Genomic DNA, 25,073 nt, shown 5'->3' with positions numbered 1-25,073 from the left:
ACTTTGTGCTGGCTTCTCTTGCTCCAGCACAACTTACACCGGCTTCCCCTGAGTTGGATTGCTCTGCCCGGGAGAATTTGCACTTGTATATATATCTCTTGATATCTCATTAATTTTCTCAAAACATGCATTTTAAATAGTTATCAACTATAACATCAAGATATTATTAACATGTACGAACAACAGATTAAATATTACAGATACAAATTTCAATTCTTCAGTGTCAACTCAAAGACAGTACTTTTCAGTACAGACAATTTGCACATTTGGCCGACAGTCATCAAATGATGAATACTCATGTCTGAAGTGGCCTTGGTCCCTTGCAAGTGGATATGCATGAGATGCCTCTTCTTCAAAGTATTGTGCTTTAGATAATTATCAAATGGAATGAAAATGCTATATGTTTGCTGATAGCTCTTTCACATATGTAAATCATCAGTTGATATTTCAGTCACTGAGAGATAATTGCTTCAAACACAATATGTTTCAACAGAGGTAGCTCACATGTAATTCACTTGCAAATCACCCAGGTCTCTTCACACAGATATGTTCATTATTTGATGACACTCAACCAAATGCATAAACTGTGTTGGAAAGAATTGTCTTTGAGTTGACATTAAATTTAATGGGTAATCTTAAGAGGTACTCAAAATATATGATTCTACATGACAATTTATTGTGGACTTCGTGTTGTTCATACATGCAAGTTTTGCACAGTAGCTACCTGGCATCCTTATCAAAATATTGTCCCACATTATTTTCTTATTTAATCCGGATTTACTGTTTCTGTGGAAAATCTGTTAAATTAAAATTAAAAAACAATGGAAACAGTAAATTAGGATAAAAAGGGTTGGGGGAAATGGGATGGCATTTTGATGAGGAGTGTTAGGTGGATGTTGCACAAAACTTGCATGCATGAGCAGTACCGAGTCTAAAATAAGCTGCTGTGTGGAAGTGCTCTTGTACTTAGACGACATACACTCTTTTTTTCTTGCTTGCTTTAAGGCAGAAGTTACATAAATGTTTCCACAAATCTGCTTGTCAGCTCACCATCATTTTGCTTTCTAAACTACTGCAAGTTAGTGTAGTGGTTAGGAGCACACTTCCCTTCTCCAAGCTCAGAAGAAGGATGAGGAATCTAAGCTTAGGATATCGTAATTGACCCTTGAAAGAAGAGGAGGGATAGTTGCAAGCACAAATTTGGCTGGCTAAGGCCAGCCTAGATCAGTGAACTCCTGGTTACAAGTTCTGCTTTTTTAAAGTTATGCTATCTTGCAATAGCTAATAAGATACTAAACAGATTCTCTATTTCAAAATGCACTTATGACAGTATTCGTATACCCTTCTCTCTTTCCTGATTTATTTTATACATTTACAAAGGCTTCCTATAACTCTACATGACTATGATATGGCTTTGCTTTTTTAGTCATATTGACATAATTCCTAGAAAAGGGAGCATTATTAAAGGCTACTAATTCTTAAAAGCTGCAGTCCTGGATACGTTGTTGTGTGTTAAGGCCAAATGAATTAAGCGTAATTGGCAGTAGTGCCTGGTGGGCTGACATGGCTGGGGCTGAGGAAGTGTGGGGCCCAGGGAGAGTTCCAAGGGCCAGAGAGAGAGTCCTAGAGGGCCACAATTGACCTCTGGGCCTGAGGTTCCCCACCCCTGGTCTAGTCAGTGAAGAGTGAGTGCAGAGCTTATATTTCTGCTGCCAATCCTGCCATGGGGCAAGAATCTAGTGGTAGTGTTACTGCAGATGGACCAATGTGTGTCAAGGACACCCCCCAGACACAGATCCCTAAATTATGATTTTCAGTTGTAGTTTCTTTTCCACTTAAATAGCACAGTGTCTTGAAACTTAATTATAGTCGTCTCTATCATTGTACAATTTTGTTTCAGAAAAGGCATAAAGCTGATAATGCTGTGAACAAGAAGAAAATACAAGGTAAAAACATTCCAAAGCAATTTTTTAATGTACAGTGAAAAATTAAGTCATGTGAAATTTTCTGGCTTCCATCGTTATTATGACTAGTTTTTGAAAGCAGATATCGATTCGTGAATCACGTCATTACTGGGCCAAGTTCAAGGTTCTAGTGTTGGTGTACAAAGCCCTATGCAGCTTGGGACCAGGATACCTGAAATGTCATCTTACCCTTTATATAACCAGTCAGTCACTGTGCTCTGCAGATGAGGGCCTCCAGCAGATACCATCTTATCGGGAGGTCCATTCCGCAAAACTAGGAAGCGGACCTTTAGTATTGTGGTACTGATACTTCGGAATTCCCTCCCCTTAAATATTAGACAGGTGCCATCTCTTTTAAACATGTTTTTAAAGATGCTTTATTTTAATATGTTTTAAGGTCTTGTGTTTTTAAGATGTTTTATAGTGCTTTAAGTGTTTTTGTTTGCCGTCCTGGACTCCTTCTGGGAGGAAGGGCGGGATATAAATTTAACAAATAAATAAAATGATAAATGTTGTACCTAGAAAGCTGAGGAATTTTAAGCCACAAATGGCAGCTCTAAAATATGGTTGAGGATATTCAGCACCTCAAAGAGTATAGTCCTCAGGGCCGGCTCCAGGAATGCCGGGGCCCTTGGGCATCAGGCTGCCCCAGGCCCCTCTGCTCCCCTTGCACAATCCGTGGCACGAGCTGCGCCGTGGATCGCAAGACGAGCTTCCGAGCCCCCCGCTGCCACCACCGCCCACCGCCACCATCCCCACAGCTTCACCTACTTCTCTCCACTGTTGTTTGTGGCTGCGTGCACTGCGCGTGCAGGGTTGCCATCAATCAAGATGGCGGCCAAGGTCTCCGTAAGGGACTGAAGCCTCTGCTGCCATCTTGGTTGATGACACGCAGCACGCGCATTGCTGCCATCAACCAAGATGGCGGCAGAGGGTTCAGTCCCTTACGGAAACCTCAGCTGCCATCTTGATTGATGGGAACACTGCGTACTCAGTGCGCACAGCCGCAAACAACAGCAGAGAAAGGAAGGTGAAGCAGGGGGGATGGTGGCGGGCGGCAGCAGGTGGCTCGGAATCTCTTGTCTTGCTATCCGTGGCGTGGCTCGTTCCACGGATCTCAGAAGGGGAGCCCCCAGGGGCTCCTGTAGCTGGGGGCCCTCAGGCCAGTGCCCAACCTGGCCGCCCTTTGGAACCGGCTCTGATAGTCCTAATTGGAGAGGGGTGGGAAGTGAAGCAAAATGAGGGACAATCCACCCCTTTCAAGCCCCTGCTGGCTTGTGCCAGCCAAGTCAAGAAGTGAGGGCAGGCTTACCTCCCCCCATGTGGTTGTTGTTTTTCAGCCCCCCCTCCCCCACGGTTCCATTGTGGGGAAAATTAGTTAATCTGCCTCTAGGCTGGTGTAGATGAGCAATCTGATCCTCGGGCCTCATTGTGTAAAGAACGGCCCCTGTCCCCCCAATGCCCACCCATTTTGACACGGGATACTGCTAGCAGGAACACTGGTGATGATAGATCTGTGCCTGCAGAGCTTTCTGCAGTTCCATACAATCTTAATCTCCTCCAGCTGGCAGATCTGGATTTCAGATTGCTCTGTAGGATTGCTTTCTTCATTCTTGAAAGAGAATTTTGATCCAAAAATGATAGATGATAGAAACATTACCAAATTCTAACCCAAAGCTTTTCTATTCAATAAGGATGGTCTCTGTGTTGGCACACAAGTTAAGTAAAAGACTGATTGTATTAATGGCGTAACTTGTGTGGTTGTGATGCATTTTTTGTAGGTATTTGTAAATCATTTTGTTAAAACCATGCCTAACGTTTGGTTTTATTTGATATCAACATTTGTGGTTTTTATTCATTTTAATTTTGTAGTACTGAGAAACGGAGCTTGGGAAATTGTTCACTGGGAAAAGGTATGTGATCTCTAGCATTTTGAATAAAAATGTAAATATTGGATTAGATTCAAATAATTGAACAGATGGAAAATATCTGCTAGTGCTGTTCTCGAATTTTTTTGCATAAGATTTTTTACACTAGGTAGGGTTTTCATATTTTTATGCTTTTGCAAGAACTTAGAATTTTGTTTCAGTATTCTTGTGCAACAACTCTTCTGTGAGCAGAAGACACCTTCTGCCCATAGAAAGGCACCTTTGAATCCAAATCATGTTTGCCATATCGATTTTATTTGATTAAACTGCCATTAGTTGTAATTTCTGTTTCATGATCTACGGACAAATACGACAGTGGACATATAATTAATTAGAAAAGAAAATACTTTTATCTGTGAAATGTATTTACTCATTTATTTATTTGAGACCATTCTATACTACTTAATATATAAAATATATCTTTATTAGCTACAGATTTTCATGCAATTCTATGCAAAGGCAATAGAGTATAGAATCTGGTGCAAGGCTCCCAGTTCCACTTTAAAAAGACACCTGTACCCTTGCTTGATGCTGTAAGCTGGGCCCTATCACTGTGTAGGGGCAACAGCAACCAGCAGCACTGTTCTGTAAGCACTCTAAAGAACCCCTTTCACAATGTTGCTCTGCCACACAAGGACTTTGGGTGGTGGAATGGGTTTCCAAAAGTTCCTTGTTTCATTCTAAAGGTGGTCAATGTGGCCTCCTCCCCTTTGTATCAATGCAACGTTGTGCAAACAAAACATCAAAATAATGATTTTACTGGCTTTGCCTCACTTGCTTAAGAACATAAGAACATAAGAAGAGCCTGCTGGATCAGGCCAGTGGCCCATCTAGTCCAGCATCCTGTTCTCACAGTGGCCAACCAGGTGCCTGGGGGAAGCCCGCAAGCAGGACCCGAGTGCAAGAACACTCTCCCCTCCTGAGGCTTCCGGCAACTGGTTTTCAGAAGCATGCTGCCTCTGACTAGGGTGGCACAGCACAGCCATCACAGCTAGTAGCCATTGATAGCCCTGTCCTCCATGAATTTGTCTAATCTTCTTTTAAAGCCGTCCAAGCTGGTGGCCATTACTGCATCTTGTGGGAGCAAATTCCATAGTTTAACTATGCGCTGAGTAAAGAAGTACTTCCTTTTGTCTGTCCTGAATCTTCCAACATTCAGCTTCTTTGAATGTCCATGAGTTCTAGTATTATGAGAGAGGGAGAAGAACTTTTCTCTATCCACTTTCTCAATGCCATGCATAATTTTATACACTTCTATCATGTCTCCTCTGACCCGCCTTTTCTCTAAACTAAAAAGCCCCAAATGCTGCAACCTTTCCTCATAAGGGAGTCGCTCCATCCCCTTGATCATTCTGGTTGCCCTCTTCTGAACCTTTTCCAACTCTATAATATCCTTTTTGAGATGAGGCGACCAGAACTGTACACAGTATTCCAAATGCGGCCGCACCATAGATTTATACAACGGCATTATGATATCGGCTGTTTTATTTTCAATACCTTTCCTAATTATCCCTAGCATGGAATTTGCCTTTTTCACAGCTGCTGCACACTGGGTCGACATTTTCATCGTGCTGTCCACTACAACCCCGAGGTCTCTCTCCTGGTCGGTCACCGCCAGTTCAGACCCCATGAGCGTATATGTGAAATTCAGATTTTTTGCTCCAATATGCATAATTTTACACTTGTTTATATTGAATTGCATTTGCCATTTTTCCGCCCATTCACTCAGTTTGGAGAGATCTTTTTGGAGCTCTTCACAATCCCTTTTTGTTTTAACAACCCTGAACAATTTAGTGTCGTCAGCAAACTTGGCCACTTCACTGCTCACTCCTAATTCTAGGTCATTAATGAACAAGTTGAAAAGTACAGGTCCCAATACCGACCCTTGAGGGACTCCACTTTCTACAGCCCTCCATTGGGAGAACTGTCCGTTTATTCCTACTCTCTGCTTTCTGCTTCTTAACCAATTCCTTATCCACAAGAGGACCTCTCTTATTCCATGACTGCTAAGCTTCCTCAGAAGTCTTTAGTGAGGTACCTTGTCAAATGCTTTTTGAAAGTCTAAGTACACTATGTCCACTGGATCACCTCTATCTATATGCTTGTTGACACTCTCAAAGAATTCTAATAGATTACTTAGACAGGACTTTCCCTTGCAGAAGCCATGCTGGCTCTGCTTCAGCAAGGCTTGTTCTTCTATGTGCTTAGTTAATCTAGCTTTAATAATACTTTCTACCAGTTTTCCAGGGACAGAAGTTAAGCTAACTGGCCTGTAATTTCCGGGATCCCCTCTGGATCCCTTTTTGAATATTGGTGTTACATTTGCCACTTTCCAGTCCTCAGGCACGGAGGAGGACCCGAGGGACAAGTTACATATTTTAGTTAGCAGATCAGCAATGTCACATTTGAGTTTTTTGAGAACTCTCGGGTGGATGCCATCCGGGCCCGGTGATTTGTCAGTTTTATTGTCCATTAAGCCTAGAACTTCCTCTCTGGTTACCACTATTTGTCTCAGTTCCTCAGAATCCCTTCCTGCAAATGTTAGTTCAGGTTCAGGGATCTGCCCTATATCTTCCACTGTGAAGACAGATGCAAAGAATTCATTTAGCTTCTCTGCAATCTCCTTATCGTTCTTTAGTACACCTTTGACTCCCTTATCATCTAAGGGTCCAATCGCCTCCCTAGATGGTCTCCTGCTTTGAATGTGTTTATAGAATTTTTTGTTGTTGGTTTTTATGTTCTTAGCAATGTGCTCCTCAAATTCTTTTTTAGCATCCCTTATTGTCTTCTTGCATTTCTTTTGCCAGAGTTTGTGTTCTTTTTTATTTTCTTCATTCGGACAAGACTTCCATTTTCTGAAAGAAGACTTTTTGCCTCTAAGAGCTTCCTTGACTTTGCTGGTTAACCATGCTGGCATCTTCTTGGCCCTGGCGGTACCTTTTCTGATCTGCGGTATGCACTCCAGTTGAGCTTCTAATATAGTGTTTTTAAACAACTTCCAAGCATTTTCGAGTGATGTGACCCTCTGGACTTTGTTTTTCAGCTTTCTTTTTACCAATCCCCTCATTTTTGTGAAGTTTCCTCTTTTGAAGTCAAATGTGACCGTGTTGGATTTTCTTGGCAATTGGCCATTTACATGTATGTTTAATTTAATAGCACTGTGGTCACTGCTCCCAATCGGTTCAACAACACTTACATCTCGCACTTAGAATAGGACATTGCATTAATTGTTCTAGTACATGCCTCTGGGTGGTTTGCAGTCTCTCAAAGAGGAGCTCATAGCCACTTTGCTCCTCCCTGGTATTTTTTACTCCTGTACTGCACTGAGCTAAACCAAGGTTTGGCTTAGTGTGTCATCAGAACCCAGACCCATGCTATGAGCTGTAGTAGCTTTACTCCTCCCTCATCTTTTTTACTCCTGCACCACACTAAGCCAGGCCAGTTTGTTAAGTGTAGGAAGACTGTAGACAGATGAGACTTCACCTCCAACTGATTGCACTGAAATTCAGGTACTTTAGGAAACACCTTTGCAAATTCCAGTGTAAGTAGTTTAACAGTTTTATTAGGAAATGTGTATTTAAATATAGTAAAAAGATAAAGAGCTGTTTTGTTAGTCTCAGATTATTAACCAATTCCTAGTTTTCTTTTCAGGTAGATGTTGGAGATATAGTTTTATTAAAAGGCACAGAATATATACCTGCTGATACTGTACTACTCTCATCAAGGTAGAGATGCCCATCAACGCTTCCTGTGTAGAGGCTGGTTTCTCTACCCTGCATTAATTTTATAAATGCTCCAAGGAAATAAAGAATAAACAGAAGCACTTTTTACCTCTGTTCCTAATTATATGTAATGCACTGAAATAATGTATTACTGAAATATGGATTAACTATATAAACAATATAAATAAAACTATTACGAATGGATAAAGGGATTTATAGAGTAGGGGCTTCCAATGTGTTTGATGCTATTTGCACAAAAATATTTTAATATTGAGAGTTGCTTCTTGGAAGATTAAAAAGCATTGAGATTATTCTGAGGTGATTGTTTTCATACATGAAAAAATCCCATTTCTTCATGACATCAATATGGCAAATATTATACTTAATATTTGAAAGATTTAATCATAGAGGTTGTTTATCTTTATTTCCTTGCACAACTTTATTTACAAGTCCACACTGAATATGTAAAAGACATACTTTTTTTCAAAATCTATTTGATCAGCTCATTATATGAATGATATAAATGTTTCAATATGTTTTAATAGCCTTAAAAGAAGATTAAAAATCCCAGGCAGGTATTTTTATTTTTACATTTAATGTTTATTTTAGTTTCTTGATATAATACGGGCATACTCTCCTGGGAGGCCAGAAGAACCATGAATTCTAGTAGTCATGGTTATGTGCTGTTAATGGATCCAGTGTATTGGGGTTCTTTATCTAGGAAGGAAACCAGAAGAAGCAACTCCATAAGTATCTATAGTTTTTTGCCCTGACTAAATATAATATTCTATGTTACAGTATCTGATTTAGTAACTGAACATCTTCAATAAACAGATGCTTACATTTTAACTATTTTCAGGGTTAATTTTTCTTAGAGTTAGTCTTTGTGTCTAAAAATATGTTTATTGAATAATATTTAAATTCTGATATGTAAATATTGTAACCATATTTTCCTAGATCCAATTTAAATAGATTTTGAAAAAAAGTCATCAAGCATTTATGAACGTGCTTTGTATAGTAATTTCCAACTTTCTATCTCTTTTTGTCTTTTGTACATTTGATTCCCCTCCCCTTTATTTGTTCTCTTGTAATCATTTTTAAATTGGGATATGTAGGTTGCAGTAGGGGAAATAGTGAAAGTGACCAATGGGGAACATCTCCCTGCTGATCTCATCAGTCTGTCTTCAAGGTTAGAATGAACCAGTTTCAGAATAAATGTGTATGTGGGTCCTCATATACTAAAGAAGAATGTTTGCCACCAACTATTTACATGTTAATTGTATGCAGAAATTCAATTCTAGAAATTATAGTATTCGAATAAAATGGGAGTTCAAGAGAGTTTTACTTGCACTAAAGTAATCGGGCTAAATGGGAGTGCAAGAAAGTTTTACTTGGGCTAAACTTCACTTGAGTTCTTAAAGACTGTTAAGGCTGCAATCCTTTGCATGCTTACTACAGTGCACGCTCCATTGAAACACATGGGACATACTTTTGAGTTAACATGCATTGGATTGCACTGTAACAAATACAAATGTAAGCATATTTGAACAACCAAGAAATTTTTATTGCCTTCCTGTTGATGTATTTACACCATACTAAGTAATACTGTATTATAAAGGAAACAAGTTTATTTGAAATGGTTCAATGTGCAGCTGCCTGTATTAGTTAAAACTTTTAATGAATTCTATTTAAACAGATTCTTTAAATAGATTCTATTTAAAGTTAACTAATATCTATATGCATGCTGTAGAGAATCTCTTGTTTTCATTAATTTGATATCACACCTCCAAAATAGCAGTTGACATACTTTAACATTTGTAGAGGACCCTCAGCACAAACTTAATGTTGCACATTTTGTACTGCATGCAGTTGGGAAATAGTCATATTTTTGTTCATAGAAATACTGCATGATATACTTCAGATTTTGAAAGTATTTGTACTGTGATTGCATCTGATTTTGATTTCACTAATCAGAAAGCCTCATTTGATCTGAATGGCTGTAATGGAGCATGTTTCCTTTATTTTTAATGTTTCTGTTGCCTTGTATGCAGCCCAATGCTATGCATGTTAACTCAGAAGTAAACTTACTTATATCCACACAGTGCATAGGATTGCAACCTTACTTTGTATTTATAAAAACACATGAAGTATGGCAGAATATAAATATGTATCATCTAACTGGTATACTGAAATAGGCTAAATTCTAAGCAGTAATCAGTCATTTGCATTTACAGAAAAGATGGCTAGAAAAAAGTAATCGGTATCAAACTGAGAAATGTATTGTCTACAAATGGAAATATTTTGCAATTCAACTAAATAATATTTTGATACAATACAACAATGTCAAAATAACAATCATAGATATACCTTCAGAACCAGTGGTATCTTTATGAGATAGTTACTTCTTTTCGTAGCTGTAATATTTAAAATTTAAAATTTTAGAACTGATATTGGTAATCATTTAAAAAGATGTAGTTTTATGGCTGAAATCATATTCAGCTTCTTCTTTTGAAATTAAATGTGACATTGCCTCTACTTTCAAGCTTCTCTTAACAACCTAAATGACAAGAAACTTGCTTAGAAAAAGTGAGATTTTTGGAATCTGAATTCAATGGCAGAGTTGCTACTCACACATAGCCCAGTCTGTGGCCTGATTCATGTGTCACGTTAAGCCAAACCTTGGTTTTGAATGACTGCAAAAGCATGTGGACTCTCAGAGTGGAGCTCACAGCCCCTTTACTCCTCCCCAGTACTTTTTGCTGCTATATTGAGGTCTCATGGTTTAGCTCTTCTAAACTAGCCATAAGTTAAATAAATAATAATAAATAAATAAGTTGTAAACCAAGAATAAACCATAGTAATGTGCATCAGACTCTGGCTCCTGGTAAATCTGGATACAGCTAAATGATGACCCCAGGTTCAGATTACACACTAAGCCAAAACTTGCCTTAGCTCAGCATGGCACGACAACAAAACAATGGGGGAGGAGCAAAGGAACTGTTGCTCCTTTACAGGAGATGGAGCAATCTCACTAAGCCAAGGTTTGGCTTAGTGTGACATGCAAACCAGGCCTATGTGTGGTCACTTTTATTATAAGAGAAGAGTATCCTTGCACAGGCTTAGACAGTAGCTTAAACTGTGGAAATACATATTTATTTAATGTTTTTTTTAATGATTGTAATCCAAAGAACTTGGTGTTTATGCATTAAAAGACTTCTGTGTGTAATAAACTATTTTCCTTGCCTGAGAATTTGATTAATTATGTGTAGCTTTTTTTTCCAGTAATCTGCCACTCCCCACAGCTGCTTTTGGCTGTATTAGGAAAAGATATGGTGCTGTATTTATTATTATTAAAATATTTGTAACCTTATTAATAACATTTATTTTTAAATAGATACCAGGGTGGTACAGTACATCATGAAAACAAACCATACAATAACATTATAAATATATATATATTTTTAGAATAGCTAGAGGCAGCTAAAAACAAAGCAGCAGAGCAGCTTAGACAGTAAAACCCTTAAAATGCCTGGGCCAATAAATAAGTATTTACTGGGTGCTGAAATGATAACACTGTTAGCTAAGGGCACTGCTAATGGCAGGGTATTCCAGAGGCAGACTGCCACCGCAGAAAAGACACTCTCCATGTAATTATTTGGACTGTATAATGCACTTCCCTTGACATATGCTTTATCTTTAAAATAAAAAATGGAAATGTACTGCCTTCAAGTCAATCCTGCCTTACGGCTACCCTATGAATAGTTTTTAATGCTAAGCAGTATTCAGAGGGGGTTTATCATTGCCTCCCTTTGAGGCTAGTCCTCCCCAGCTGGCTAGGGCCTGCTCAGCTTGCCACAGCTACACAAGCCAGCCCCTTCCTTGTCCGCAACTGCCAGCTGGGGGGCAACTGGGCTGCTTGGGACTATACAGCTTGCCCACGGCTGCACAGGTGGCAGGGCATGTAACCCCTGAACCACTCACTGTGGGGGTGATCTTTAGATGGCTCTTTACACCCAGGAGACACAACCAGGGATTTGAACTCACAGACTCTGGACTCCCAGCCAGGCTCTCCTCCACACTGTGCTATACCAGCTGTTTTAGTATGCTTTAATTTGGATTCCTGCATTGAGCAGGGGGTTGGACTTGATGGCCTTATAGGCCCCTTCCAACTCTATGATTCTGTGATGATGCGATGCAGAGAAAAGCCCTCTTGGAGATTCGTAAGGCATGGGCAAACTAGTATAGCTTCCTTCATGTATGAGTCCTGAGCCATTTAGGACTTTGAAGGTATGCACCAGCACCTTGAGTTGGGCTCAGAAGCAAATAAGCTACCAATATAAGTCTTTCAGAATCAATATGTTTATTTTAAAAGGGTTATATACATTTAGGAATTCCAAAACAATGTACAACATAGTAAAATCATACAATAATAATAGTAAATAGAAAACAGATAATTTCCAGAGTGACCAATAATATTATTTATTTATTTATTTATTTATTTAATTTGTATCCCGCCCTTCCTTCCAGCAGGAGCCCAGGGTGGCAAACAAGGCACTAAAAACACTTTAAAACATCATAAAAACAAATCTTAAAATACATTAAGACAAAACAGCATTAAAAACTTTTTAAAAACTTTAATATACACCCATTAGTGTAAAAAATTAGGAAATGCTTTGGTGAATTGATAGGTCTTCAGCATACGTTGAGTGTCCTGAGCAAGCAGTGCATGCATAATTTTTAAAGGGAGAATTTTCCACATGGTGGGTGCCATTACACTAATTTTATTCAAAACCAAAGTTTGATCCTGGCTTGTTTAAACCAGGGCTGTGGACTCAGAACGCCAGACCTTCGACTCCGACTCCTCTATTTTTCTACTGTCCAACTCCTTCATAAATGGCAAATGTATATTAACTAGTAATAACACATTTACTGTAGTAAAATGGTAGCACAAGGCATTTCATCACCACCACGTGAATCCAGAGCTTGGAAAAGTTACTTTTTTGAACTACAACGAGCCCAATCTCTGGGGCTGATGGGAGTTGTAGTTTTAAAAAGTAACTTTTCCAAGCTCTGGATTCACGTGGTGGTGATGAAATGCCTTGTGCTACCATTTTACTACAGTAAATTTGTTACTACTAGTTAATATACATTTGCCATTTATGAAGGTGTCGGAATCGAAGTCGGAGTCGGTACATTTCTACCGACTCCAACTCCACCTAAAATTGCTCCCGACTCCAACTCCGACTCCACAGCCCTGGTTTAAACAAACCATAGTTTAAACCAGAGGTGGAGAGCCTCTTTGGTTCCACGGGCCAGTTCCTTATCTTCCTTGTGGGCCAAATTTGACAGGTGGACATGGCTGCATACCAGTCAATCACCTGATGTCACAAATGACATGAAGGTTTGTTGTCCCGAAGTCTGGACTTCAAAGCATGTAGCAGGCAGCAGTGTGCTGCTAAACGTAAGGGGAAAAACACTTTTAGCACCCCCTTGCTGCCTGCTACATGCGTTGAAAGCACAGCCAAACTGAGCAGATTTAGATGTGCAAGAGAGTTTCCTTTAGGGACCTCTGTCATGCACCTGGACCAAGCAGGATCACCCTTCCTTTGCATCAGCTGATACAGATGGGGGCAATCCTGCTTAGCTCTGGGTTCGGGTGCACAAAAGAAATGCGTGCAAGGAGCTCTCTTGCACACCAAGCAGGATCGCGCCCCCCCTTGCATCAGCCAGTGTAGGGTCGAGGGCAATACTGGGTTTGGATGTGTATATGAGAGAGATCCCTGCAGGGGGCTCACACACATATCCAGACCAAGCAGGATTGCCCTCCACATCAGCTCTGTGTGTGCGTGTGAATGAATTCTGTTTAGCTCTGGGTTTTGGTGCACAAGACAGTCTTCTCACGCACCCAGACCAAGCCCATGCAGGGAGGAGGCCAATCCTGTTTAGCACTAGTTCTGGGGTGTTTTGGAAGTAACAGAAAAAGGCTTGGGCCGATCCCTACCCTTACCTGTATGACATCAGGTGTAGGGCTGGTGAGCATGGCTTGCCCAAAATGGCTTGGCAGGCCAAATGGGGAAGTCTGGTGAGCCATGATTGGCCCATGGGCCAGAGGTTTCCCACCCTTCAATTTGATGAACCAGAGTTTACCCCAATTCAGAGGTAGTAATAAAATCTAGTTAGGTTTAAAGCAGGTAGCAAACACTTCTGATCTCCTCCCTGTGGCTGTGAGGACTGTATCTAAGATGTTTGAGTGAAGAATGTGAAACTGCAACTGGAATAACTGTTCTGCTTGTGCAAGTTATTTCCATATTGCTTCATGTTGCATTATTGCAAAGTGCAAAAGAATACCTATCTCTGCAAAGTGTTTTATTGTTTTGTGTTATGTGATCCTGTGTATTTTAGCATTAACATGTTTTAAAATATTTTTATTTATCTAACATTTTTGTTCAACCTTTTTCAAAGGAATTCTTTTAATCTGGAATATTCTCACTACTTAGTACATATGTGAAGACAGTATAAATCAATCATCTTTGTTGTTTAGTTATTAAAGGTCATATTTTGGTAATAATTTTCTGCAAATGTGAATGGCTTTTTACAGACAGTTTAATTTAAAAAACAACATATTAAAGGATATTGCATTTCAATAGATATAAATACTAAAGTGATTAACTTACAAAAATAAATCTTTTTTTTCCTATAAGTGAACCACAAGCTATGTGTTACATTGAAACATCAAATTTAGATGGTGAAACTAATCTAAAAATCCGACAGGTCAGTTGATCCCTATCAATTATAAATATTTATGTTGGTAAAAAGTGTTGTTTCTGTATTACTTCTAACTAATGGACCATGAATGGTAGATAAGATACCTAGTATGTTAAAGAGAGGTTAACGTGTGGTATGTGTGTGAGTGAACTGCCAGAGGTGTGCATACAATTCTTTTGGATTAGTTCATGAACACCAGTGAATGAATGTTGACTTTTGTCTCCATTGGGGAAAATAACTCTAACCCTTATTCCCCCTCCCCCAATGATCTACACTGTGGAAGCTGAGAGTGTATACCATAGGAAAATCCTATTGTGAAACAGCAAATGCATTCCCAGCTATTTCACACAGGTATCCCAGGATCAGGCTATGTACATTTTATTTTTCTAACTTCTGTTGGTAAAAGAGTATGTAGATTTTATGGCTTTAAAGATCTTCATTATTTTTAAGAATCTCAATTTAGAATGTTTTAAAAAGCAAAGCAAGTTCATATTTATTTTTTGTTTCAGCTTATTAGTGTTTTTATAAGATGGTACAGTTTAGCCACCAGTTGTTGATAGTGTGGGAAAGGGATTTTGATGAGATCCAAAAGGTACCAGCCATTGCGACTTTTAATTCCATTTCATAACCCACACCATTCTTTTACAAGCTGGGGTGTAACTTGCTCATATTTTAGTAGTGAAAAATTAACACATTAAGGCTGCAATCCAATGCACATTTACATGGGAATAAGTCCCATTGAACCCAATGGACCTTACTTCTGAGTAGACAGGTATTGGATTGCAGCCTAGGTATGTATTAGCAGAAGTTGAGTCTCAATTCACTAACAGGCAAAAAAAAAACCTTGTGGTTTAAAAACGTACCTATAGCCAACAAATATTTTTATCAAACTTTTAAAAGCAGGGAAATTGAACAGCTATGGTGAATGCACCAGGGGAGCAGAAAATCTGACCTCCTCTCTGAGATATTGTATTGCCCTACAAATTAGTAAAAATGCAAACACAATTTGGGTTGGTCTTTCACAGTCCAATCTACTTCCTGTGTAGCTTGGAAGAATTTGGTAACTTGTGCCTCTCAGCATGTGGTGTGTGGTGGCAATCAGCCCAAACAACAGAAAGAAGACATGTACTGTGCTGATCTTGTTTTATCAGGGAGGAAGCAACAATATTAAGATAGTTGATTTACTTCAGATACTCACTTTAAATATGTTTGCAATTTTATTTATTTATTTATTATTTGATTTAGTTTATTTATTATTTGATTTGGTTTCAGATTCAACTGCTGATGCACCCAAAATAGAAATAGAATATAACCTCAAGTTTGAAACACAAAAGGCTGTCTTCACCATCATATGACACTGACCAATAAAAAGGCTTTGAAAAAAATAAAAATTAATTTGACTCAGATTTCTAGGATGAATAATGAGTGAAATGTAACTTTCTAGGTTAGATTCTCTGTAAAAACACAGGAAAGAAGCAAAGTAAGAAGAACACCAACAAGCATACAAAAATGTAATTCTCCATCTTTGGAGATGCATCTCTGCAGGTGTTGCCACCCCTCACCATTGCTCAGAGGCACGTTACCAAATTCTTCCTAGCTACACAGGAAGTGGATTGGACTGTGAAAGACCAACCCAAGTTGTGTTTGCATTTTGACAAATTTGATGGGCAGTACACTATCTCAGAGAGGAGGTTAGGTCTCCTGTTTCCCTGGTGCATTCACTATAGCTACCCAATTTCCCTACTTTTTAAAGTTTGATAGAAATATCTCTTGGCTATAGATACATTCTTAACCCACAAGGCTTTTTTGCCTATTAGTGAATTATGATTATGATTATTACTCCTCAAACCCTGGTTACCAGATTTCATGATGATGACAATGATGATTACTAGATAAAACAAGGGAAAGGGTTTGAAAGACATAATAGATCAAGAAATTGTAGAAACAGTATATAGTATAGGCAATCTTGTTGTCCTAAATGCTGTTTACTGTACAAATTTTGGTTATTGTGTTTTACTGTATAAAAATGTGTTTACACAGGGTTTGCCATTGACATCAGATATAAAGGACATTGACAGCTTGATGGGACTTTCAGGCAGAATTGAATGTGAAAGTCCAAACAGGCACCTTTATGACTTTGTTGGCAATATCAGACTAAATGAACATGGGTATGTAAACATCTAATTAAGAATTGTATATTTTCATCTTACCATTAAAAACTTGAATATAAATTATAGAAATGAATTTTAGTGCATATAATGAACAAGCATTAAGTCATCTATACTTTATAAATATACAGAAAAGGTGTTAGTCTTTACAAGAGTTTTTATTGTCCCAGAGGACAACCTGCTTACCATATATCTTTAGCTAAAGGATCTCTCTTCAGGGAAGTTGTTGGATTTCGTAGTACTATTATTCCAAGCATAGGAGCCCATATATCTTTAGTTTCAAGATAATCAATAGTATTACATGGTAGTCCTACTCACAGTAGACCCATTGAGGTTAATAGATATGACAAACTTAGCTTCATAAATTTCAATAAGTTTACGCTGAGTAGAACTTAGATGAATACAACTCAATGTTTTTGAGCATGTTGTCTTATTTTTATTTTGCTTGTTAAGCATAAGAAAAGCTCAGGATACACCATACTCAGACTTTATGAGCATGAAGCAAAGCCTCTTAGCAATGGTGACATCCTGAACCTCAGGATATTACTCATACCTCTAAATTAGAGCTATTCCTTCAGCGGCTGCAAAGCAAAAGAGTGAAAAGAGAGGACTGTCCTCTTAACAGTTAACTCTGTTTTGTTAAAAACTTGCGATGCATTTGGGAACATCTCTTTTATTTCCCCCACCCCAAAACGGTGAAGTCTGCCCTTGCAAGAGAACCACTGAACCTATCTTTCTAAAACTTGGCAGGCTTTGTCTGCATGGAGACAGCTTACATTGTTGAGCTCTCAAACTTAACACCTTAAGAAAGTTGCATTTGGTATAAAGGTGCCTAGGGGTTCTTCAGCACAGCGTGCTTTTTCAAACCTATGGGTTCTGTGTCTGGAATGGGAATATATTATTTCTTTTGACATCCCTCATCTTCTGTTATTCTACTCTGATTTCTCAAGACAATAAAGGGGTCAGAAATTAAAACAAAATAGGCAGTAGCAGTTGGTGAGGCAGCATGGGTAGGGCACCATTGCTCTCCTGGCTTCAAATGCAGTGGGGTGCTGCTACTGCCTAGGGGTGGAGCAAGGCACGGGAGCCCAGTACAGCAGCAGGAGCATTTGCCTCTGTGCACCAAGTTCCCACACCTCCCCCTCTCAGTCAGTGGCAGTGATTCACTATGTTTGGAAGCTGGGAGAGCAGTGGTGCCCACCTTCAGCACCTCACCAGCCGCTACTAGACATTATTTAAGTGTTTCTCCAAGTTAGTATTTTACTTTAAACAAAACCTAACTCACCTTTATTATATTCATTTTAGCACTGTACCACTAGGACCTGATCAAATTCTTCTCCGTGGAGCTCAGCTAAGAAATACACAATGGGTTCATGGAATAGTTGTCTATACAGGGCATGATACAAAACTCATGCAGGTTTGTCATAATTGTGATTAATCTTTATTTTTTGTTTAGATGTTCTAGTTCATGGGTACTACTTATAGCAACTTCAGATTGTGTGTTTATGAGGTACCCAGACACGAGCAGGAGGTCCGTGGGCTTGACTGTGGCGTAGAGTCATACCTAAAACATAATCACTGTCTTCCTCTCTAGTGCAGTATTGTTGCCTACTCAATAGCCTAAAGGCAAATTCATCACAAATCATGGGAGGCTGTACTGTATTTGTAGAAGAGTGACACCACCTAATGCTGTGAATTTGACAGGGCACACTTGTCAAAAATGTTGGTCACCACTCATATTCAACAAATATAATTGCATTATTAGAAATATGTCAAGGGAATTCTTGGTTTCTTTTATTACTAGTTATAAACTCATGGTTAAAAGTTACTTCACATGTGTCATAGCAAAATATATGCTTTTGTGTTGTAGTATGCCTTCATTAGAATGTACTGTATAAGTGAAATGTTGCTTTATGATGGTATTCACACTTGTGTGATAGGCCATATTGTCTTTGATATCTAAAACCATCTTCAGAAAATGTAGTTAAAAAATAACACGTACATGTGTTCTCTTACTTATGAACTCTTTGTATTGCATCTACAGAACTCAACAAGCCCACCTCTTAAACTATCCAACGTGGAAAGAATTACAAATATACAAATTCTGTTTTTGTTCTGCATTCTTATTGTGATGTCCTTAATTTGTTCCATTGGTTCAGCTATATGGAATAAAAAACATGAGGAGAGGGACTGGTATGTCAATTTAAACTGTAAGTACAAAAAGAAAGAGGTTCTTTGATGTCACTGTGATATTTAAATTATCTTGTATTCATAAAATAAGATAAATAAATGTTATATACTTTCATTATTAACTTAAAAGCCCAGTATTTTTGTTCATACTGAATAAAGATTTTACATCAAAGTATTTTTATCAATGGCAAGTATTGTATGCACATATAGTTGCACTAACTTATAAAAATTAACTAGAGAACAGCTTAGTTCAGGGCCAAGTTAGATGATAAGTATAACTGCATTTCATGTTTCTGATTTCTTGTGGGTGAAATAGCAGCAGAGGGAGGGGGACAGAACCACAGCACATGGGGAAGGTGGGTTTATTCATTTCTATCCATGCCATGGTCCTAGTGAAAATTTCTTCCCCAAGCTGCTATTTTCCATTGGAGGGAAGTTGTTATTGGCACCACTAGCAGATTCAGGACTGCAGAGAGGTAACCTAAGGCCTGTGGTATAACATAAATTTAACAAGATTTATGTACTGCTTAAATCAACAAAAATGTATAAATGGTTTACATAAAATAAGACATTCATTTAAAAATACCCATAAAATCAAACTTTAAATGCAAGTAGACATACAGTTTATTAAAATATAGATAAAATCAGCAGTTTTAATGCTAATATACATCATTAAGTTGCATTTCAGGGTAGGCTTGCCTAAACAAACAAAATAGGTTTTTAGGAGGCATCAAAATACAGCAAACAATGCCTCCCCAATATTACATAGTCTTGGGGCCCTCCTCCTGCCCCTCCCCTCAAAAGCATTGAGTAGAAAATACAGCATGTTTAAGTTAATGAAATATCTACATAATAAATGTATTATATAATTTCGTGTGTAGTATTTAATGGTAGATTAATTCATAATCATGAATGCCAATTCACTAAAGTAGGCAAATCTATTTTAATGGAATGCAAAAGGAACATAAGAAGAGCCTGCTGGATGCAAGCGGGACCTGAGTGCTACAGTGCTCTCCTCACATGTGATTCCCAATAACTGGTATTTAGAGGCATACTGCTTCAGACAGTGCAGATAAAACATAGTCATCATGTCTACTAGCCATGGATAACTTTGTCCTCCATGAATTTGTCTTAATATTTTAAAGCCATCCAAGTTGGTGGCCATCACTACCTCTTATGAGAGTGAATTCCATAATTTATGCGCTGAGTGTAGAAGTACTTCCTTTTGTCTATCCTGAATCTTCCAACATTCAGCTTTACTGGATGGCGTAAGTTATTTTTAACCATGCATGCATGGTAATGTTATTTACCTAACTACACTGGGAATGGTTAGGTCACTTTTCACGTACTTAATAACTTTGAGGATCAAGGAACAGCAGCAAGATTTCAGGACAGAGTAAGGCTGAAGGTGCAACTGTCATCTAATTACAAAGACTCTGAGAATATTTTTAGGTGCAACCTTGTTTGTCACACTAACCTTAGGGAATATAAGCCAACAGGTTGTGGGGGCAGCCATGTGTGGATGCAGGGCAATTTGCCCTCTCTTGCCGTCATACCCCAAGCTAATTTCCCCCAAGGGCAAATAACAGGCTCCAGGGGGCAATTTTGTTGGGACCATGGATGAGGCAAGGAAATCATGCAGAGCAATCCAACTCAGGGGAAGCTGGTGTAAGTAGTGCCGGTGCAAGAGAAGCCACTGTAAAGTTCTGCCACATTCAGTTGCCATTCAGAAGCCTCTGGGATGGCTGAACGCCAACTCAGCCAGAAGCTTTGTGCAGGGACCAGAAGGTAAAAGCCTGCTCTTCCTAATACCTCTACTGGAGAGTAAGCCTTCTACATTGATTTCTGTTGTATTTATTTTCTTCAACTGACCTTCTGTCAGTGTAACTTTTGCTTGAATTGGGACCTGCAGCAGCACTCTGAGCACGAGTTGGATGTGACCTAAATCCCCTCACCTTGACTCCTCCCCTGAAATGCTCCTGGAATGCCCCTTTTTGGGGACTTAACGCCAGCTTATGTTGGCTTCATTTACACCAGTCTCAGCTGAGCCAGCTGAGCCCTGACTGAGCCAGGCTGAGGGACTTAACGCAAGCGTAGCCTGACTGAGCTGGGACCCAGACAGCTCAGCTGGGGTCCACTGCATCCAACTCCCCTCAGCCAAGCATAAATGCAAGTTGGATTATGCCCTTGGTTTAAATTTTTCTTTTAAAAATTTAAAATAAACTTTTAAAATGCCAGCTGATACATAAACTTTTTGAAGTATTACTGTTAATTTCCTCAAGTATGCACATAATCTTCTTACATTTTTTCTTTTTTAAAAAACAGATGGTGGAGCTAATAATTTTGGACTGAATTTCCTGACCTTTATAATTCTCTTCAATAATCTCATTCCAATCAGCTTGTTAGTTACACTAGAAGTGGTTAAATTTATCCAAGCATATTTCATAAACTGGGTAAATATGAATGGCATTATGCAATTTGCAGACTTTTTATTAAGAGATTTCAAGAATAAATGTTATATATAGCTTTTTCTTATAGAAAGCTTTGTTTTATCAAAGTAATTCAAATTTAATTAAAAGGTAACAAGTTTAATAAAATCTAAAGTTTACAACAGAGGTGGGAAACCTGTGGCCCTCCAGATGTTGCTGGACTACAGTTTCCATCATTTCAGATCATTGGATGGCTGGGGCTCATGGAATTGGAGTCCAACAACATCTGGAAGGCAATAGGTTTCCCTTCTCTGGTTTACAAGTTTATACAGTTTTTCTTGTATAATTCAACCCACCACTATGAATCACTGTGCTGATGTAGCAACTTACAGAATCTTGCTTAGTTCTTCTAGCATCTGAAGAAACAAATACATTCAGTCATGCAAATATGGAATCTAAGGCTGGCTTACACATTTTGTAATGAAACAAGTTCATCTGTAATGGCATTCAGATAACTTCTCCATGCATATACACAACATGTGGAAGGGGAACTGTGTCTGCTGGCCCCATCCCCAATATCATGCCATCCTTCCCTGCACCCAACATTTGTTCATTGATAAGTGGGTAAGAAGGGTCTACATATGTACAGTTGTATGCTTACTGGGTTGCCCTTGCCAACATTCTGCTAAACTCACAGAGGTTGAGGGCAGGGCTGAGAGCATGATGATATCGAGGGCAGAACCAGCAGGTGCAGTGCCATTTCCCCATCCCCTTCATGTGCTATATGTTGGGGGGGGCACTTGTGAACAGCCTTTACTTGTCAACCACAGCTAATAGTGAAGAAGTGGGTTGAATATGTAGTACGCAACATTTGTAATAAGACATGGAACCAAAGGAACATGTAGCTAGTTACATATCTCTAAGGGAGTTTGGATTTGGTTTTCTTGAACAGCTCACCATACCACATCTTCAAACTTCCTTTTAAACTGAAGGGAGTATCAAAATCAGTTTCCAGTTGAACAAGAGGGTATGCCACTCAAAGTAAAAAATTAACAAGGTCTAGGCTGCAATCCAGTACATGTCTACTCAGTAAGCTCCATTGGGTTCAGTGGGACTTACTCCCAGGTAAGTGTGTATTGGATTGTAGCCCTAGTCTAGGATTCAAAGAATTACTTTGGCACTCAAGGGTTTGAGCATGCCTAGTAGACTTTTTTGCTAAGTGATATCAGCATACATTACGGAATTCTGCATTGGTGTATCCACATGAAATAAGTCTCACTGACAACAATAAACATTACTTTTACATAATAGACATAAAGGCAGAATGAAACTTTAATAATTGTGGGCCATCAGCTTTTTAAAAGCTGCCTTTTTCTTTTGTTAGGATATTGACATGCATTATGAACCTACAGACACTTCTGCTATGGCTCGTACCTCCAATCTTAATGAAGAACTTGGCCAGGTAGGTTGTTTTTCCTAATCTTGAATGATTTTGAACTTCATGGAAATTAGTTATTAAAAGCTTTTAGTGAGCAATTGATAGGTTTTTAGATTGCAAAAACTATATTTTGCTTAGAAGGCAAACAGCCTGAAACTTTCCTCTGATCTCATAGTATATGTATGTTAGATGTATCCTTAAAATCTCTCTCATGGACATACCAGTTTAGGTTTTTGTTAGTCAATGCTACTTTGGTCTATAGACAAACATGTCTTTAAAATGTAGACACTGAAAGCACTACTGTTGACTTTGTGCACCTGCTTTATAAAAGACTTTCCCATGGTAGAATCAACTGGTTTCAAACTTTGCAAATTTGTGCATTCGCTTCTCAGTTGGTCCACTTCTGAGAAGTATAAATTGCTTGTGTATATTCGATGGGGGATACTTCCAGTCTTTGTGCATTATGGAAAAAAGACATGGGCATTCAAATTCACGTGGTATGGTGGGATGCAGTTTGGACCAAATCCCCATTGAAAACTCTGTCAGCCAGGGTTCAGGAAGCCATTCTCAAGACTTTACTCAGATGGCACTGGACTCCTATTTGTTTATCTAGAATTAATAGCTTGTTCTCTCCTCTGTTGGCATGGGTGTGGGGAGAGGGGGTCATTTTTACATATGTGGTGGGGATGCCCTAAAGTGAGAGTGTTTGGGGACTGGGTGATCATGGAAATCTCTAGCATTGCGCACCAACCTTTAACCCCTGAACCAGGACTGGCTTTGCTTGCTGTACACGCTGATCTGAATCCATCTGTTGTGTGCAAAGAACTAGTCTCCCTCCTCTTAGCAGCGGCCAGGATAGAGGTTGCAAAGCATTAGAAATCTCCTGAAGGTCTTATTGTAAAGGGATGGTGGTCCAGGTTTTGAGATATGGCATCATCAGAGCAGCTTATACAGCATCATCTTGTACTCAGAAGAGAAATGAAGCATGACCACTTTGATGTGTTATGATTTCCATTCCTAAGTTATGTGAATGGGAACAAATGGACAGTCCGACCCATTGACTCATGCTTCTGTGTGGAGCCAGCATTGTTTGAGTTCTCTCAGTTGAATAGTGTGTTGGCTCTTATCATACTAGTAAAGGGTTTTGCATACCTTGCCTTGTATCTAGCTCTGTATACAACTGTTCATTTGTATGTTACACATGTTATTTCTTTATTTTTGGGTTTTCTCTTTCAATTTTTTTTTTAAAAAGACTTTCCTATGGCATTCACAAATGATGTAGAAGCCTCTTAATGCTGGCACAGCAATACCAATACTTGCCCTAGTACTGAGGATCAGGGACATTCATAGATTGGCATATATGCCCTCATGCTTCACTGATAGGGAAAGCTTGTGCTCATGTGACCTCCAAGAGAGCACTGGTTGCTCTGAATTGTGTTGAGTATGAATTTATATTTATTGACACCTAATGGATTGTTAAAATAGAGGTTACTTAAATATAGATTTAGATTTTCCCCCCAAATGGGAAGAGGACAGCTAGCATTGGGATATGTCCCTCCTGCAAAGTTTGACAGGCAGTCTTCTTTTGAAAACAGAGGACCAAGGACCTTCTCCTGAATCATCAAATAGCTTCCTACCTTTGTAGCAAGAGTCAGATTTCAGCTGGGTTCTTTATTTTTGTTTTGCCTTTTGTTTTGTTTTGTTTGCACTGTGAGGTCACTAGAACAAAGAGAGGCTCCACGGAGGTTTCCAAGAGATCTGTGGAAGGAATAAGTGACAGCATTTGAATTTGAATTGGGAGCATGATGAAGGGAGAGAAGGAATCGTTTTACTCACCAGAAAGGTGTTTCTTTCGGGGCACCAGGACACCCCCAATAAGTATTGTCTTCCTTTGCTAGTGCTTGAGGCAGGAAGGAGTTGACACTTCAACAAACTGTCACCGAGCCCCTCCCACGGAGTGCTAGTTCGTTTTTCCTGCCTCGCTTGAGCAGTACTGATTTCGCCTTTCTCTTCAGTCTGGCTAGCTTATATCCTTATTTAAGTTTATATTATTCTTCAGTGTTGTAAATTAATTGTGTGTGAATGTGTATGGAGGGTTTCAGACAGTTTTTTAATGAATTGGTGTGTGTCTGAGTAACTGTTGAGTGTCCATTGTGTCTGTTGATTAATTAATTTATTGTAGAAGTAATTATTCTAAATATTTGATTCCCTGAATTAACTACCCTGGTGATTAGCTGAGGAGTTTAACTTATTCCCCTTACAGTTTTCCTGTGTGGGGCCTTACAGTTAATGAATTTACTGGGTTGATTCCTCCATTTTTAAAGAACAGTATTTCAACAAACAAACCTCTCCTGCCAATTATTATTTATTATTATTATTTATTTATTAAATTTATTAGTTGCCCATCTGACTGGCTGTCCAGCCACTCTGGGCGACGTACAAAATAAAAACATACAAATACATTAAAAC

At 38.9% G+C, this 25,073-nt stretch overlaps 1 protein-coding gene across 4 annotated transcripts in view; it reads left to right on the top strand.

Moving 5' to 3' along the window:
• ATP8A1 (ATPase phospholipid transporting 8A1) overlaps window positions 1–25,073 on the top strand; it is a 191,980-nt gene that overhangs the window by 32,804 nt on the left and 134,103 nt on the right. For 2 of the 4 annotated variants that reach the window (XM_061584306.1, XM_061584304.1), the window contains exons 5-13: window positions 1,901–1,946; window positions 3,837–3,877; window positions 7,544–7,617; window positions 14,316–14,385; window positions 16,420–16,547; window positions 17,853–17,964; window positions 18,592–18,757; window positions 21,063–21,190; window positions 22,551–22,628. In XM_061584306.1, the coding sequence (XP_061440290.1) occupies window positions 1,901–1,946; window positions 3,837–3,877; window positions 7,544–7,617; window positions 14,316–14,385; window positions 16,420–16,547; window positions 17,853–17,964; window positions 18,592–18,757; window positions 21,063–21,190; window positions 22,551–22,628 (843 nt within the window). Of the gene's footprint in view, window positions 1–1,900; window positions 1,947–3,836; window positions 3,878–7,543; window positions 7,618–8,729; window positions 8,804–14,315; window positions 14,386–16,419; window positions 16,548–17,852; window positions 17,965–18,591; window positions 18,758–21,062; window positions 21,191–22,550; window positions 22,629–25,073 lie in introns of those variants that run through there. The other 2 variants (XM_061584305.1, XM_061584307.1) reach the window with 2 other exon arrangements.

Source organism: Rhineura floridana, chromosome 9 (genome assembly GCF_030035675.1).
Source record: "Rhineura floridana isolate rRhiFlo1 chromosome 9, rRhiFlo1.hap2, whole genome shotgun sequence".
Classification (NCBI taxonomy): domain Eukaryota; kingdom Metazoa; phylum Chordata; class Lepidosauria; order Squamata; family Rhineuridae; genus Rhineura; species Rhineura floridana.
The sequence above is the reverse complement of the archived record's forward strand: the minus strand, read 5'-3'. Positions and strand labels throughout refer to the sequence as shown.